This window comes from Callospermophilus lateralis, chromosome 3, assembly GCF_048772815.1.
Source record: "Callospermophilus lateralis isolate mCalLat2 chromosome 3, mCalLat2.hap1, whole genome shotgun sequence".
In the NCBI taxonomy this organism is placed as follows: Eukaryota; Metazoa; Chordata; class Mammalia; order Rodentia; family Sciuridae; genus Callospermophilus; species Callospermophilus lateralis.
Window position 1 is genome coordinate 134,290,252 of NC_135307.1, and position 14,797 is coordinate 134,305,048.

The 14,797-nt window shown below is 54.2% G+C and overlaps 1 protein-coding gene across 2 annotated transcripts; it reads left to right on the forward strand.

Moving 5' to 3' along the window:
- Nucleotides 1-263: 263 nt before the first annotated feature.
- On the forward strand, nucleotides 264-14,493 carry Mfge8 (milk fat globule EGF and factor V/VIII domain containing). Of its 2 annotated transcripts, XM_076848803.2 has the most exons (9): nucleotides 265-439; nucleotides 3,331-3,456; nucleotides 3,777-3,908; nucleotides 6,292-6,473; nucleotides 6,899-7,054; nucleotides 7,939-8,083; nucleotides 12,523-12,707; nucleotides 13,494-13,649; nucleotides 13,747-14,490. In XM_076848803.2, exons 1-9 carry the CDS (start codon nucleotides 367-369, stop codon nucleotides 13,915-13,917), a joined length of 1,326 nt encoding a protein of 441 aa, XP_076704918.1. In that variant the 5' UTR covers nucleotides 265-366; the 3' UTR covers nucleotides 13,918-14,490. The 2 variants fall into 2 exon arrangements, with proteins under 2 accessions (XP_076704919.1, XP_076704918.1); XM_076848804.2 differs by lacking the exon at nucleotides 3,331-3,456 and having other exon boundaries at nucleotides 264-439; nucleotides 13,747-14,493.
- Nucleotides 14,494-14,797: the final 304 nt, after the last annotated feature.

Below are 14,797 nucleotides of genomic sequence, written 5' to 3' on the forward strand. Positions count from 1 at the left end.
GTTTTAATTCATTTCTCTGATTATGAATAAGCTTTAGCATCTCTTCTTAATTCTAAAAAATCTTTTATTTTTCATTTTAATTCCTCCTGAGTGTCCAGCGCACTCAGGACCGGGGACTTGGCCGCTCCCACCAAGTGGGATGCTGGGTGTGGCCCCGGCGGGAGGCGGGTGGCCGGGACCCCTAGGACCCTCCTCCTTCCCGCCCTGGCCACGAAGCCCCGCCCCGAGTCCGCCCCGGGCGGGTCGGGGCGGAGCACGTGGGCCTGTGGGCGGTGCCGAGCTGCCCGATTTATTCCGGTCCCAGAGGAGCAGGAGCGAGAACTCGCGGGTCCCGACCATCCAGCACATCTCCCGCGCCCCCGCACTATGCAGGACCCCCGCGTGCTGGCCGCGCTGTGCGGCACGCTGCTCTGCGCCTCCGGCCTCTTCGCCGCTTCGGGTGAGTGGCCCGCGCCGCCCTCTCGCGCTCGCCCCTCCTCTCCGCGTCTCTCGGAAGTTCTCCGCGGTGCCCTCCCTCCGCCTCCCTGTTGACAAACTTGGGCGAAGCGCGGGGGACCCGCGCCGGGAGGCTTCTCCGACTGCGCCCTGGGCGGAGAGGTGGGGAGCGCTCGCCTCGCTGCTTTCCGTGCTGGAACTTTTAGGCAGTGATTGAGGCTGGCGCGCTGGGTGGGGACGCGGGACACCGGGTGACAGCCCTGCGCCCTCAGGGATGCGGCATACACATAACAAAGGAATCCGCTGCGTCGGGCCTCTCTTTTCCCGTCCGTAAAATGAGGACCTTTAACTGTGGCTGACTCTCGAATCCTTCCACCTCTTTTGAAACGTAGCGTTTTCTTCGACCAACTTTCCCCGGCAACTTCCACCTGGCTGGACAGTTCTTTGGATTTTTGCGCCCCCGCTTGTCCGGGTCTGGTCTGATAAGGGAAGGGCTGGGGAGTCGGTGCGGTCGCCTGGGCTCCAGGTGGATCCGGCAGGGGGCCAAGAGACTGGGGAGGAACTTTGAAAGGGCTGCCTCCTGGTGGGGAGTCTCCCGACTCCCTCCCTCCGGTGGCCTTGGCCGGGTGCTGTATCTTCCGTGGTCCTCCTCCTCCGCTTAGAGGCCCCCAGTGGACAGCTGGGCCTCCGGGACGCGGTTCCTGGGGATGCCTCATCTCCTTCGCAGTGGGACCGCTGTGAAAGTGGTGCTCACTGAGGGTGAGGGTGAGGGTAAGGGCTCTTCAGATAGCTCCTCCATCATTTTCTCATAGAAATGAGTCTACAGCCCTGCCATCCTATAATGGGTAGGACCCCCGCCTTCCCCGAAGCTGAACTGGTCCTTCCCAGCTACCCGGCAAGATGAGTGGGTCTTCAAAGCCCGGTTCCACCTCCTCTCTGTGCCCCCAGTTAAGTGTTCCCCAAGCAGATGACCCTGTGGAAATTTACCAAAGAGCTGCACCCTGAAATCCCAAATGGCTTTGTAGAGGGTGATCTGTCCCCCCCCCCCCCCCCGCATGAGGAGGGGACTCACCTCCTCTACCTTGCGCAGGTTACTCTGCCCCAGACAGTCTAATGCTTGGCCCGGTAAAGGACACCCTCCCTCCCCCATCCCTATACCACTGTTTAACCCCTCCCCCCAGTAGTATAGGGGGAAGGTGCCCTAGGGAAGGAGGAAAGAAGTCCCTGTTGGGTTGGGGGAGCCCAGGTCTTGGCCATTCCCAGCTTCTGGAGCCTCTTGTGAGGCTTGCCTGTGGCCTGCCAGGTCAGAGGAGGGGATTAACCTGCTATTTAAAGCCAATGACTAATAGCTCTTTGGGAGCCGCCTTAAGCTCCCCAGGCCCCTGTGAGGTGGAGCGCTGAGGGCTGTGTTCATTAATGGTGTTGCCTGAGGAGCTGGGCAAGCCTGAGCTCCCTGGGGCTTTGAGATGTCAGAAAGACCCTTTATTCTGGGGTGGGTGATTATGGGGGGGGGTTCTCCTGTTTTAGCCAAATAGCAGGTTTGGGTGTGCAGTCTTGAGAAGGCCCTCTGGGATTCTACTGTCCTTAGAGGACCCTGGTTAGGGCCAGCTAACCCTGGAGGAGGGCCGCAGTTCACTGGTTGACATCAGAGCCAAGAGACTGAGGATGTGCTGGAGTAAGGAGGGCTTCCAAGGGAGTGGGCCAGAACCCTGCTTTCAATGGGCTCTTTTCTGGGTGTGGGAATAGGAGCAGGATTTGAGCACTGCCCTACATACAGTCCAACAGACCACAAATCCAGGTGCCTATCTCAAGATAACCGCTGTTGCTTTCTCTTTCTCTTCCTTCTCCTCCTCTTCCTCCCCCTTCCCCCCTTCTCCTGTGTTCTTCATCTGAACTGATAATGCACATCTGTCACCCAGGGCCCCATCCAAAAGCCGTAATGGCCTCTCCAGCCTTCCTCCTACCTCTAAAAACTCTCGCTCCACAGTGTCTCTCAAATCCATCCTTGCCCCTCATTCTTTTGATCTGACTTCCTCTCTTACCATTCATCCAGAGGGATCTGTCTGCAGCCACCAAATCCTCCCCATCTCAGGTGAGCCTGTCAGTGTCTCTGAAGGTGGGATTTTTCAACCTTCTTCCAAGGATTAAAACTGGTCTCCCCATCCTACCTCACACTTGAGAGAGTGTGTGTTCCTGTTGGATAATGCTGTGGAGACTGAAGGAAAGTTAGAAGCTACTAATTGGCGGGATGCAAAATCTAAACTTGCAATTTTTTTTTTTTTTTTGGTGGTACTGGGCATGGAACTCAGGGCCTACCACATGCTAGGCAAGTGCTATACTACTGAACTACTTCCCTTGCCCTTTTTATTTGCTTTTGAGAGAGGGTCTCCGTTAAGTTGCTATGGCTGGCCTTGAACTTTCTGTCCTCCTGCCTTAATCTACTAAGTAGCTGGGATTATTGATGTGTGCCACCGTGTCCTCCTAAACTTGTCATTCTTAAGATCTTTCCTGGTCTGGCCCAAACTATCCTTTCAGATACATCTTACTATTCTCCAACACAGCATGCCCTCAGTGCTTCCTTCTGCTTTTCTAGAATGTTCTTCTGTCATTTCCCAGCTTGAGACCTTCTCATTCTGTCTTTTAGACCCAGCTCAAATGTCCCCTCATTTGTAAAACTTACATCTCCCTGGAAGAAATCAGACTCTGGTGGCTCCTGTGCACTTTTCTGCTAGTGTGTGGCACTTGTTTATCATCTGTTGACTGGCCTTCCTCTTCCCCACTGGCTTCTCAAGGACTGGGCTGTATCTGGCTTTCCTGTTTCAGGGCCCTCACATGTTCATGGTAGTTGACCCTCCAAACATTAATGGAATGATTAAGTAGGGACTGCCATTGTAGGTGACTTCTGCGACTCCAGCCTGTGCCTGAATGGTGGGACCTGCTTGATGGGCCAGGACAATGCCCTCTTCTACTGCCTCTGCCCTGAGGGCTTCACTGGCCTCATTTGCAACGAGACAGAGAAAGGTACCTGCCTGCAAGGGCCTGCTTTTCCACCCCAGCCCATAGCTCTTCCCCAAGTAGGCAGGGGTCTCCAGTGCCTCTCCTGATGACACCTAGCATTGCCCTGGGAACTTCCAGGTCATAAGGAAAGCTGGATGCTTACCTTATTTGGAACCTGCTTGGTTCCAAGCTAACTGAGACTCCATGAGGCAGATTGGGGGAAAAGAGAAGGAGGTGGTAGTAGTCTGAATTTGGGCAGAGTGTCCTTTTGGGCTTGGACTGTTTGCAGCTTCCTGTATGTCCTCACCTCCCCACTGATCACCTGCCCATCTTATCTATTCCAGGTCCTTGTTCCCCAAACCCATGTTACCACAACGCTGAGTGCCAGGTGATTGGTGATGCGCACCGAGGGGATGTCTTCACCCAGTACCTTTGCGTGTGCCCGCAGGGCTACGTGGGCGTCCACTGTGAGACCAGTGAGTTCTCCGAGTGCCTGCTTCTGAGGCAGACCCTGTCCTGTGCCACAGGCTATAATCTGGCCTGATTCCCTGAGGCAAGGATGCCTTCGGGGAGACTGAGGGGAGGGAGAGCATCTCAGTTAGGCCAAGGCGATGAAGGGACCTGCTTTTCTCCCCGGGCTTCTTTCTGTTCTCTAGGACTGCCAGCCAGGCCTGACCTCGCCGCAGGGGAGGCAGGGGTTGTGGTGACCCCAGAGGTCATGGGAGGGCTGTTTCCCGAGTCACCACAAACCAGACACACAGTGTTAGAATTAAGTCTTGGGATTTTTTCTGCCATTAAGGGAAAACAAACACATTCTTAGTCTTTAGGGGCCCAGGAGCTTAGTAAATCACGCCTGGTCCAAGTTTGATCTAAGGCTTCCTCATGGAGGGGAGGAGGGGGAGGCTGGGTCATTCTCTCATGGTGTGATGGCCAGAGGCCTGGCGTGTGCAGAGGGGCTGACCCAGTTTGACCTACTCTGTTATCCACATGGCCACAGAATGGCCTGGGTGGGTGCCCAGCTGGCATTGCTGGCAGCAGTTTTCCATGCCTACTGGGAATCCCTCCCTCCCTGGGCCCCAATCACACCAGGACCCTTTCTTGCCCTCTGTGGGGTGGATGGGTCCATATTTGAGCTTAGGGTTGGGTAGAGTGGGGGTCCCACGTTCTAGCAGGTCATTTGCTAAACATCTTGGGCTGGGGGCAGAATAGTGTCTGGTCCTCCTTCAAGTAGATGTTGGGGTGGGCTCTGAGGCTTGCTGACCTCCAGAAGAAGTGGGGCTGGGTCCCTGAGGAAAAGCAGGCAAAGTGCCAGGATGCCCTTCACTTCAGAGGAGGCCGTGCTGAGGGCCCGTGCCTTGGGCTGTGCACTGAGGCCAGACGTATTTGAGGTCCTGGGTGGAAGGATGTGTGTGTGGGTAGGGGAGGTCGCCAAGGAAGATGAGCCCTGGGTGGGGCCAGGTGGGCCACTAATTACCGCCCTGGGAGCCGAGGTAACCATGGGTGTGCCTGAGTGGGAATTACCCACCTAGCCTTCTTTCAGCTTCTCAGCCAGGGGCTGGATATGGCAGCACCTGGTGTAGAAGGCAAGAGGTGACCACACAGGCAGGGGACCCCCCAGAGGGATTTTGCAGCCCCTCCTTGTTTGTTGTGTGGTCTCTTTCCTCTGTGCCCACATAGAGATCTCACATTTGGGTCCCTTGGTGTGGACACTGTGGAGTGTGAGGATCGCCCTGGAGGCCCACCTGGGGTCATATCTCTGTATAGCCACTAAAATCCACTGTATAGCCTGGATCTTAGGCATCTGGCCCCACTTGGCACTTCACCTTCCTTGTGAGTGTGATAGTACCAAGCTCAGCATGAGCATGAGCCTGGGGTGTTGGATTAAGAAGTATCAGGCTGGGTGCGGTGGTGCACACCTGTAATCCCAGTGATTCAGGAGGCTGAGGCAGGAGGATCATAAGTTCAAGGCCAGCCTCAGTAATTTAGCAAGGTCCTGTCTCAAAGAATGAAAAGGGTTGGGGGTATAGCTCAGTGGTAGAGCACCTCTGGGTTCAATCCCTAGTGTGGGTCGGGGGACAGACTAGATTTGTCCTGGGTCCTTGGCTTGGCAGCTGGAAGCACTGTACATCTTCTGGGGTTGAGAGTCTCAGACTGGTGGGGAGATGGGGGTGTGTGTGAGTGTAGGGTTGGTAGCTGTCCTGGGTCCCTGGTACCATGTTGCTGGGGTAACAATGTAGGTGATGGGGCCGTAGGCAGGGATGTGTTCACAGATGGCTGAGGACTCACAGGTGGAAGGTGTAAACGCTAAAGGGAAAAGAGGGTGGTGTTTTTGCCCCACTCACAAAGCTCCTGCCAGTGGGATTCTAGAAAACTCTGGGCAGATTTGCTCATTGCTTTGTGTGTGGTGTGTGTATTGTTCACTACTGTCCGAGGTACCCCTTCTCCTGAAGCCACCCTGCTGGGGAAGCCAGGGGCTGGGCGGGGCATGCTGAAAAAGAGGAGATCACACTGTATTTTCTCCCACCAGTCCTCGTGGCACTTCAGAAGAGTTGCTGCCCGATTCCCTGTAAGAACACCCACCGCAGCCTGGAGGGAGACTGCAGCTGTGGGTCATGGCGGTCCCGGCCTGGCCCCTCTCTTCCTCGCTGCGCCTCCCAGGCACCTGTCCTCTGTACCTGTTCCTGGCACTCTGCCCTCATTGTCCCTTTGTGGTCTCTGCTCTGAGTGAAGGTCTGAGGTTGGCTCTGGCTCTGACTCTGCAGCAGAGGTCACACTGTCTTACTTTCTTGTCCTTTGGTCCCAGCTGGGCCCTGGTATCTGATGGGGTGGCCCCCCTCACTGTCCTGTCCCTTCCTGCAGGCTGTGCCAAGCCTCTGGGCATGGAGGAGGGTGCCATTGCCGACTTCCAGGTCTCCGCCTCTTCTGTGCACTTGGGCTTCATGGGTTTGCAGCGCTGGGCCCCAGAGCTGGCCCGCCTGCACCGCACGGGCATCGTCAATGCCTGGACAGCCAGCAACTATGACAGGAAGCCCTGGATCCAGGTATGGAGAAGATGCTGACCTGGGCAGGGTGAAGAGAGAAGGTGAGATGGAGGGTTTGCATCTGGGGAGCTCATTCCTGGGGTCCAGGCAACAAGGTGACAGGTTTCCATTGGTGAACTATCTGTAATGGTAGGGAAACCTTGGGGCCTGGGGTAGATGGGTGGGATAAGTAGGGAGCAGGTCCTGGTTATGGAGGGGTTGTTTGCTCTACATGAGGCCTCTGGGGGCCTCCTGTGCTTTCCCCAGCCCTGGCCTAGAGGGCCAGAGGAGCAAACCCCCCCTCTAGAGCTGCTGCTCAGCTGCCCGTCCTGTGTTCTGCTAGGGTTGTCCTCCACTGGGTGGGTGATAAAGAGCTGGGCCAGTCCAAATCCCAGGTAGAAAGACCCTGGGAGATGAGGGTGCTATCCTTCTTTCCCTGGGTGCAGGTGAACCTGCTTCGGAAGATGCGGGTGACAGGTGTGGTGACACAGGGTGCCAGCCGGGCAGGTTATGCCGAGTACCTGAAGACCTTCAAGGTGGCCTACAGCCTTGATGGACTCAAGTTCCAGTTCATCCAGGATGAACAGCGGTCCGGAGACAAGGTGGGTCTGCTGGGGTTAAGGTCAGCACCTGGTAGGTTTCTAGCCCAGGCCGAGGGCCCCACTGAGACAAGAGTACCTTGGGTGATTGGCCATGAGGTGAGTCTTGGTTTTTAGAAACTGGTAAAGTCAGAGTGGAGCACGATGGCGCACGCCTGTAATCTCATCTGCTTGGGAGGCTGAGGCAGGATTGTGAGTTCAAAGCTAGCCTCAGCAACTTAGTGAGGCCCTAAGCAACTCAGCGAAACCCTGTCTCTGAATAAAATATAAAACAGGGCTGGGGATATGGCTTAGTGGTTGAGTGCCCCTGGGTTCGATCTCTGCTCTCCCGAAAAAACTGATAAAGTCAGATTGTGTCCATGTTGTGTGATTACAAGTAATAGCCCCCCTTTTTAGATGAGAATAGAGAGGCAATGATGAGAATAGTAGTGCAATGACTTGTGGTAGTGGTGGTTGAGGTGGGTTTCATCCTGAACCTTTGGAGATTCCATGTATAGCTGTGTAGGTTGTATACTGATTGCTCAAGGAGGTCATTACTGAGCAGGTACTATTTAAAATACTTATATTGCATGCTTACATACTTTTGTCTGTAGAAAATTGTCATAATAAAGTATCTTGAGAAAGGAGTGTCTTTCCATAATGTGCACAGAGGCACTCTATCAGTTACAGGTAGCCCTGAATAAAAAATGGAGGTTTATGCCCCATAGTGACCTAGGAAGGAAGGTGTAAGAACAAAAATCTGCTGAGGGCTGTGGGGTGGCCAAAGAAAGCCCTGCTTTCTGAGCACCTGCCTGCTCTCCCAGCCCTCTGTCTACCTACCAGGCCTAAAGAGGAGGGTGTGGCAGTCCAGGAAGGGGGGCTACTCACACTGATCCCCTCCCTCCTAGGTGTTTGTGGGAAATGTGGACAATAACGGCCTGAAGATCAACGTGTTCAGCTCACCCCTGGAGGCACAGTACGTGAGGCTGTTTCCCGTGTCCTGCCGCCGGGGCTGCACCCTCCGCTTTGAGCTCCTTGGCTGTGAATTGAATGGTGAGTGCTGGGGACCATGGTGAGTTCTGGAGGTGGCCTTTCCTGTCCCCTCTTTTCGTAAGCTGGGTAGTGGCAATAGCAAGTCCTAGGGACCTGAGCTCACATAGGTCATACATGCCAGAGGCATCAGCCCAGGTTTTAACTGTCCGCCAACCTATGCCTGTGGCATTCCACGTACTGAAGAAAAAAAGTGTCCTTTCAGTTTTCAAAGTAGTTTCATTTACTCTGGTTGTTTCCTTGAGCTCCTAGAATATATAGCATTAGTTCTGTTTTGCAGATGTCACCTCCAGAGAATGTCTGCTTTGTACCTTGATGTATTTCTGGTGCCTGATAAATATTTGATAAGTGAGTGAATGAATGAATGAGGGAAGTGAGACCTAGATAAATGATTTATCAAGAGTACACATCTGGGAAGTATAAAGCTGGGTATAGATCCCTGGGCTTCTGACCCCACCTGTCCAGTGCTTTTACTGAAACTTCCTATAGTCTGCATTCAATGGAAACACAGGGGCTACCAGGATGGTAGGGTGTGGATGCTTTCTGCTGCCCTCTCCAGATTCCCAGATGGAAAGATGGGGACCAGAAAGGAACAGATTTCTGATAAGCCAGGAGAAACTCCCCATTGGAGAGGTCTGGGTGCCTGGCTTGAGCTGATGGGTGCTGTCTCAGCCCAGCTCAGTTCATCTTTCTTGAGGACTTTGCAGCCACAGTGCCACCTTCTGGTCACCAGTGGAACTGTAGAGCTCACTAGGCAGAGCCATAGAGCTGAGAGGTGGCTCTTTGCCTTACGCAGGACCTGCCCTCCTATGCCCTGCATGCCCTCTCTGTGTACTTCTTCCTGTTATCTCATTTTAGATACCATCTAGTACTTCTCAGAACTGAGTTCTGTGATTTGCTGGGTTTCTCTTTGTTGTGCTGTACTGGGGGTGGAACCCTGGGCCTTGTGCCTGGTAGGCAAGAGAGGTCTACCACTCTCCCAGCCTTTTAAAATTTTTATGTTGGAACAGAGGGTCTCTAAGTTGCTGAGGCTGGCCTTCAACTTGCAGTCCTCCTGCCTCAGCCTCCCTTGCTGTCAGGATTGCAAATATGCTGCACTGTACCTGGCTACCACTTGTTTTTTTTTTTTTTTAAGGATAAACTGTAGTCATATGACCCTCTCCCAGGGTCACAGATTTTTGAGCCATCTCATTTAAGTGGGGGTTAGAGACTGCCTTCTGCTAAAAGGAAATTTGAGCAACTGGTAAAGGATGGAGCCAGGTCTGTGCTCCTCTCCTTGGAGTCCCTCCTTACAGGCTTAACTTGAAGATTTGGTTCTTTATTTATTTATTTATTTATTTTTTTAATATTTATTTTTTAGTTATTGGCAGGCACAACATCTTTGTTTGTATGTGGTGCTGAGGATCGAACCCGGGCCGCACGCATGCCAGGCGAGCGCGCTACCACTTGAGCCACATCCCCAGCCCCTCTTTTTTTTTTTTTTTAAAGAGAGAGAGAGAATTTTAATATTTTGTTTTAGTTTTCGGCAGACACAACATCTTTGTTTGTATGTGGTGCTGAGGATCGAACCCGGTCCGCACGCATGCCAGGCGAGCGCGCTACCGCTTGAGCCACATCCCCAGCCAAAGATTTGGTCTTAAGGCTGCCATAGTAACGAATCTTGAGAAAGGAGTGTCTTTCCCTAATGTGTGCAGAGGCACTGTGTCAGTTATAGGTAGCCCTGAATAAAAGATGAAGTTTGCCCTTGGGCCCCAAGCTGACCCAGGAAGGAAGGTGTAAGAAGGAGGATCTGTGATGCGTGAGGCACCAAAGCTGGCTTTCCCTTGGGGCCAGGAGAGGCCAGGCCTCACAAGGAGGAGGCAAAGTTGCCCTGGGTGCTTCCCCCAAGGTCTGGCCTGGCTTCTCTCCCTGCAGGCATTCCAGTTGGTTGGAGAGAGTATTAGTGTGCATGTGCATATATCTGTGTGTGTGTGTGTGTGTGTGTGTGTGTGTGTGTGTGTGTACAGGTGGCGCTAAGCTCTGCGTGTTCCCCAGGAATCCACAAGGGGACTAGTGCCCTGCACTGGAATTGGCCTTTGCAGGCAGGTGCCATGTCCCTGGTGAACTGATTAACTATTTAACTCAAGACATTTTCTAAGCTCCCCCTGAATATCTGACTCTAGGAAACAATGTGAGTGAGACCCTTGACCTCATGGAACTTGCATTCTTATGAGGGAGACAGATTGGAGACAAGGAACAAATAAAGAAAGATCAGATAGCAGAAAGAATTGATGGGAGGGGGCAGCACAGTATCTGCTGTGGGGCGTGGCCTTTGAGTAGAAGCTTGAGTGATGGAAAGGCAGTCACTGGGAAGCATGGAAGGAGCTTTCCAGGCATGAGAATGACAAGTGCAAAGGCCCTGGGGTGCATTGAAAGATAGATGAAGGCCTGTGGGACTGGAGCCTGGCTAGAGAATGAGTGGTGGCTTGGTGGGCATGGAGCTCCATGGACCAGCAATATCAGTGTCACCTAGGAGCATCCTACACTCGCAGACTTCCAGCCCTGCCCTAGGCCTGCTGATACAGAATCTTTATCTTAACAAGATCCCCAGGTGACCTGTGGAAATAGAACTTTATTTATCGTTTGGTACTGGGCATTGAACCCGGGGGTGCTCAACCACTAAGCCGCATCCCCAACCCTTTTTTTTTATTTTTAATTTTTACTTTTGAGACAGGGTCTCACTAAGTAGCTTAGGGCCTTGCTAAGTTGCTGAGGCTGGCTTTGAACTTGTGATCCTCCTGCCTCAGTGTCCAGAGCTGCTGGGTTTACAGGTGTGTGCCACTGCGCCCAGTGAGAAGTACTACTTTCATACCTCATTTTGCAGATGAGGACATTGAGGCCTAGAGAAGGGAAGAGACATCTTGGGGTCACCTAGTGAATGATGGCTCTTGCCCTGGTACCCCCCCCGCCTGCATTTTCCCTAGAAGTCTGGGGAGGCCCAGAGGGAGATGAGCATGGCCTTCTAGAAACAGGTGGTCTGTGCATGGTTTCGCCTTGAGCAAATGATGCAGAATTGGTGTCCTCCACAAAACTACCCCAGGCTGTAGCCTTCCCAAGGGTCCTCTGTTCTGGACACAACAGACTAGCCAGCTGCCAGCCCAGGAGCACAGCACTGACCTCATGAAGTGATGGTACAACTGGCAGGCTCCTCAGGGCATCTGGGAGGCAGATGTCTCAAGTGGCCAGGATGTAGGCATCCAGGGATGGCCAGAGGAGGTGTGTCCCAGATGGCTGTCCATGCCTCCTACCCCCACCTCCGAATTCCTCCAAGGGACAGGCAGTTGTGGGGCAGGGACCCCTCCAGGTGTGAGACACACCCATCATTCTTTGGAGAGTTTTATCTCTTGCCCATCCCCAATTGTTCTGGCCAGGCGCAGGTACAGATGTGAATGCAAAATATTCCAGCACATTCCTGGGTGTTTGGGGTGGGTCGGGGTGCAGCAAAGGCCACCTTCTTAGGCCAGCCCTCCCAGGCCTATGTGACAGCATCCCCAAAACATTTGAGTGTGCAAAGGCCCTATGGTAGAAATTAGACAAGGTGCTGCTGGAGAAGGTACAGGAACATCCCTGAACACCGGGGATTCTCTGACTTTTCTACTTTCCAACTGCTGGGGGGCGGGACTATTGTCCTGTGCATCATGGAGCTGCCACCACGCAGGCCTTGGTTGGGTCTGGCAGGGGGCATGGTGGATAGGAGTCTGTGTGTGGTGTATGCCTTGGGTACGATGCTTAATATCTCTTAGCCTTGATTTTCTCATCTGTAGAACAGGGTTGCTAATATCTATTTCCTTCAGGTTTTTCTGTGGCTGAAGTAAGTGAAGGACTGAAGGAAGCACTGGGTAAATGGCATGGTGGCGGTTAATGTTTTGGATGACAGTCCCAGAATCAGTAGTGTGGCCAGCAGGCATGCAGAGGAAGGGGGAGTGCCGGAGGAAGGAGGAGGGAGATGTCAGTGAGGTGGTCAGGGCAGGCTTCTTGGAGGAGGTGTCTTTCTATTCCGGTCTGAAGGTGGAGCTGGGGCTGCCAAAGGAGAAGAGCTTGGGTGATGTTGGGGTGGAGCTAAGACCGGCCGAGGCGAGAAGAGAGCTAAGCAGGCAATGACAAGTACAGCAGTTGTCCCTTGAAGGCAGGTGGAACTTTTTTCTGTTGTCAGGATACCGAGGCTGGTGTGGAGGTGCATGCCCATGTCCCGGCTGCTTAGGAGGCTGAGGCAGGAGTTCAAGACCAGCCTGGGCAACATAGTGAGACCCTGTCTCCATAACAACAAAAACAAAAAAAGAAAAGAAAGACCGCCAGGGGCACATCAGGGCCCGTGGTTCTTCCCCTTCATTGCCTGGTGCTCATGCCCCGGGGAGCTGCGGATCCCAGATCCGGGTGACAGCCCCCTGTCTGCTTGCTGGCAGGATGCTCTGAACCTCTGGGCCTGAAGGACAACACCATCCCCGACAAGCAGATCACAGCCTCCAGCAGCTTTAAGACCTGGGGCCTGCGTGCCTTTGGCTGGTACCCCTTCTACGGGCGGCTGGACAGGCAGGGCAAGTTCAACGCCTGGACCGCCCAGACCAACGATGCCTCCGAGTGGCTGCAGGTGGGTCCGGCCCCTCCTGGGCTGCAGGCTGGTCTGGTGGGATCAGGTGGGGCTGCCAAGTCTCCGCCCAGCCCAGGCCTGTGCTCCCCAAGAGACTCTCTGCAAAGCCTTGTTTGTCTTTGACTTTTCTTTTTCTTCCTCCCAACATGCCCCACCTTTCTCGTGCTCCTGCTCCCACGAAGGCCCCCTGGTGGAGAAAGGGTGCGTGTGTGTAGGGTAGAGCCACCTGTGGACAAACAGCAGGGCAGGATGGAGGAGGGACACCCCACCCGTGTCCTGGGACCTTTCCATATGCACACAGGACAGAAGTCCTCTGACTTATGTAACTGAGACATATTGAGTGATGGAAAACCAGAGCTTGTGTTAGAAATAGGGAAACTGAGTCCTGGCAGGATGAGGATCTGCTGGGGCTTGTGCTGGGTGGCAGGGAGTTTCCTTTGCAACCTTGATCTTGGGACGTCTGTCCAGGAACAGTTTCCCCACAGTGGTGAGAGACGGGGCAGGTGTCTGTCTCTGGATCCAAGGAGCTGGCCAGGAGTCGGGTTCCAGGAGGGGCTGCCTGCCTTGGCAGGGATTGCTCTAGAGTCAGCCAAGCCCTAGCTTTATTGAAGTGAAGTGCCCAGCACCGTGGGTGGTATTATGTGTGCCCATTTTATAGATGAGGAACCTGAAGCTTGGCCAAGAAAAGTAGCTTTCCCCAAACAAATCATGCCCCAGTGCACCTGCCTGTTTCCACCTTCCTGGAGATGGTGCAAGCCAAGAAAATGTGCGTGGTTTTCCCTGTAGGTTGACCTAGGTTCCCAGAAAGAGGTGACAGGCATCATCACTCAGGGGGCCCGTGACTTTGGCCACATCCAGTACGTGGCAGCTTACAAGGTGGCCTACAGTAACGATGGTGTGAACTGGACCGAGTACAAGGAACAAGGGGCCACGGACAGCAAGGTGGGTGTCTGTCCAGGGCCTTCCCCTCGCTATTCCCAGGGCACCGTGGGGAGGGAGGCTGACTCTGGGGTACTCCTGACACCCCCTCTGCCTCCAGGTCTTCCCTGGAAACTTGGATAACAACTCTCACAAGAAGAATATGTTTGAGACACCTATCTTTGCCCGCTATGTGCGTATCCTGCCTGTGGCCTGGCACAACCGCATCACGCTGCGCCTGGAGCTGCTGGGCTGTGGTGATAGGCTCAGCCGAAGTAGTGAGGGCCGTTGAGGCTGCTGGGCCACCTGCCCCTCCCAGAACCTCCTGCCTCCTATGGGCCATGCCTCTTTGGAACTCTTTTCTGATTGTAGTGGGGCTGGGGGCAGGGAGGGCAGTGGGGCTTCAGAGGAGATGCCAACAGGCAGTCCCCTCCCTCCCTCCCCGTCCTCATCCCCACCCTCCATCTTCCACTGTCCCTGGTGCCCAGCCCTCCTGCCATCTCGTTTTCTCAGGCACTGTGGAGTTGAGTAGGTCTGGGATGGACAGGGAGGGGCGGGTTCAGGACTGTGGGTTCCCTACACCTCTCCAGAGTCCCCCACTCCAGGCTCTGGGTCCACTCTGCCAGGGTCACCTTGAACACCTTTCTGCACACCACACTCCCATGTCCCCAGAGGAAGCCGTGAGGCACAGCTTGGAAGTAACAGGCTGCTGCCTCAGGTCTGCCGCTGCACCCACCTGGCAGTACTTCCCCTTTATCCCCCTGGAGACCCCTCTGGACCTTTGTCCCGAAGCCCTAGGAAGACACAAGTTGGGGGGGGGCACGTTCTGTGGACAGATGGGGAAAGCCAGCTGGGCAGGGAGGTGGGCCGGCTGGGTGGGCGTGGGGGCCTCTGTGCTGGCTCTTCACCTGCGAGCACACAGGCAGCTTCCAAAATATATTTGTATTCTCCACTGGAATTCTTGCCATGCTTCATCATTGTCCTGTCGAAATGGAACTTGACTGGCCTTGGCTCCCACCACTGCCCAGCATTCTTTCGTCACCTGTCTGACTACAAATAGCTTAACAGCAGGAGGAGAGAGACTGCTCAGGGCTTCTGGGGGAAGGTCAGGCTTCTAGTCCTTGAAGCCTGACTCGCCTCTTCCCTGTTCCCCACCTCTACACCCAACTGCC

Bases quoted from the DNA above. Each gene is read 5' to 3' on its own strand.
- Mfge8 (XM_076848803.2), top strand. From the start codon at position 367: ATGCAGGACCCCCGCGTGCTGGCCGCGCTGTGCGGCACGCTGCTCTGC. The intron at 3,457-3,776 runs GTACCTGCCTGC...TATCTATTCCAG, and splicing joins TTGCAACGAGACAGAGAAAG to GTCCTTGTTCCCCAAACCCA. The intron at 3,909-6,291 runs GTGAGTTCTCCG...CCCTTCCTGCAG, and splicing joins GGGCGTCCACTGTGAGACCA to GCTGTGCCAAGCCTCTGGGC.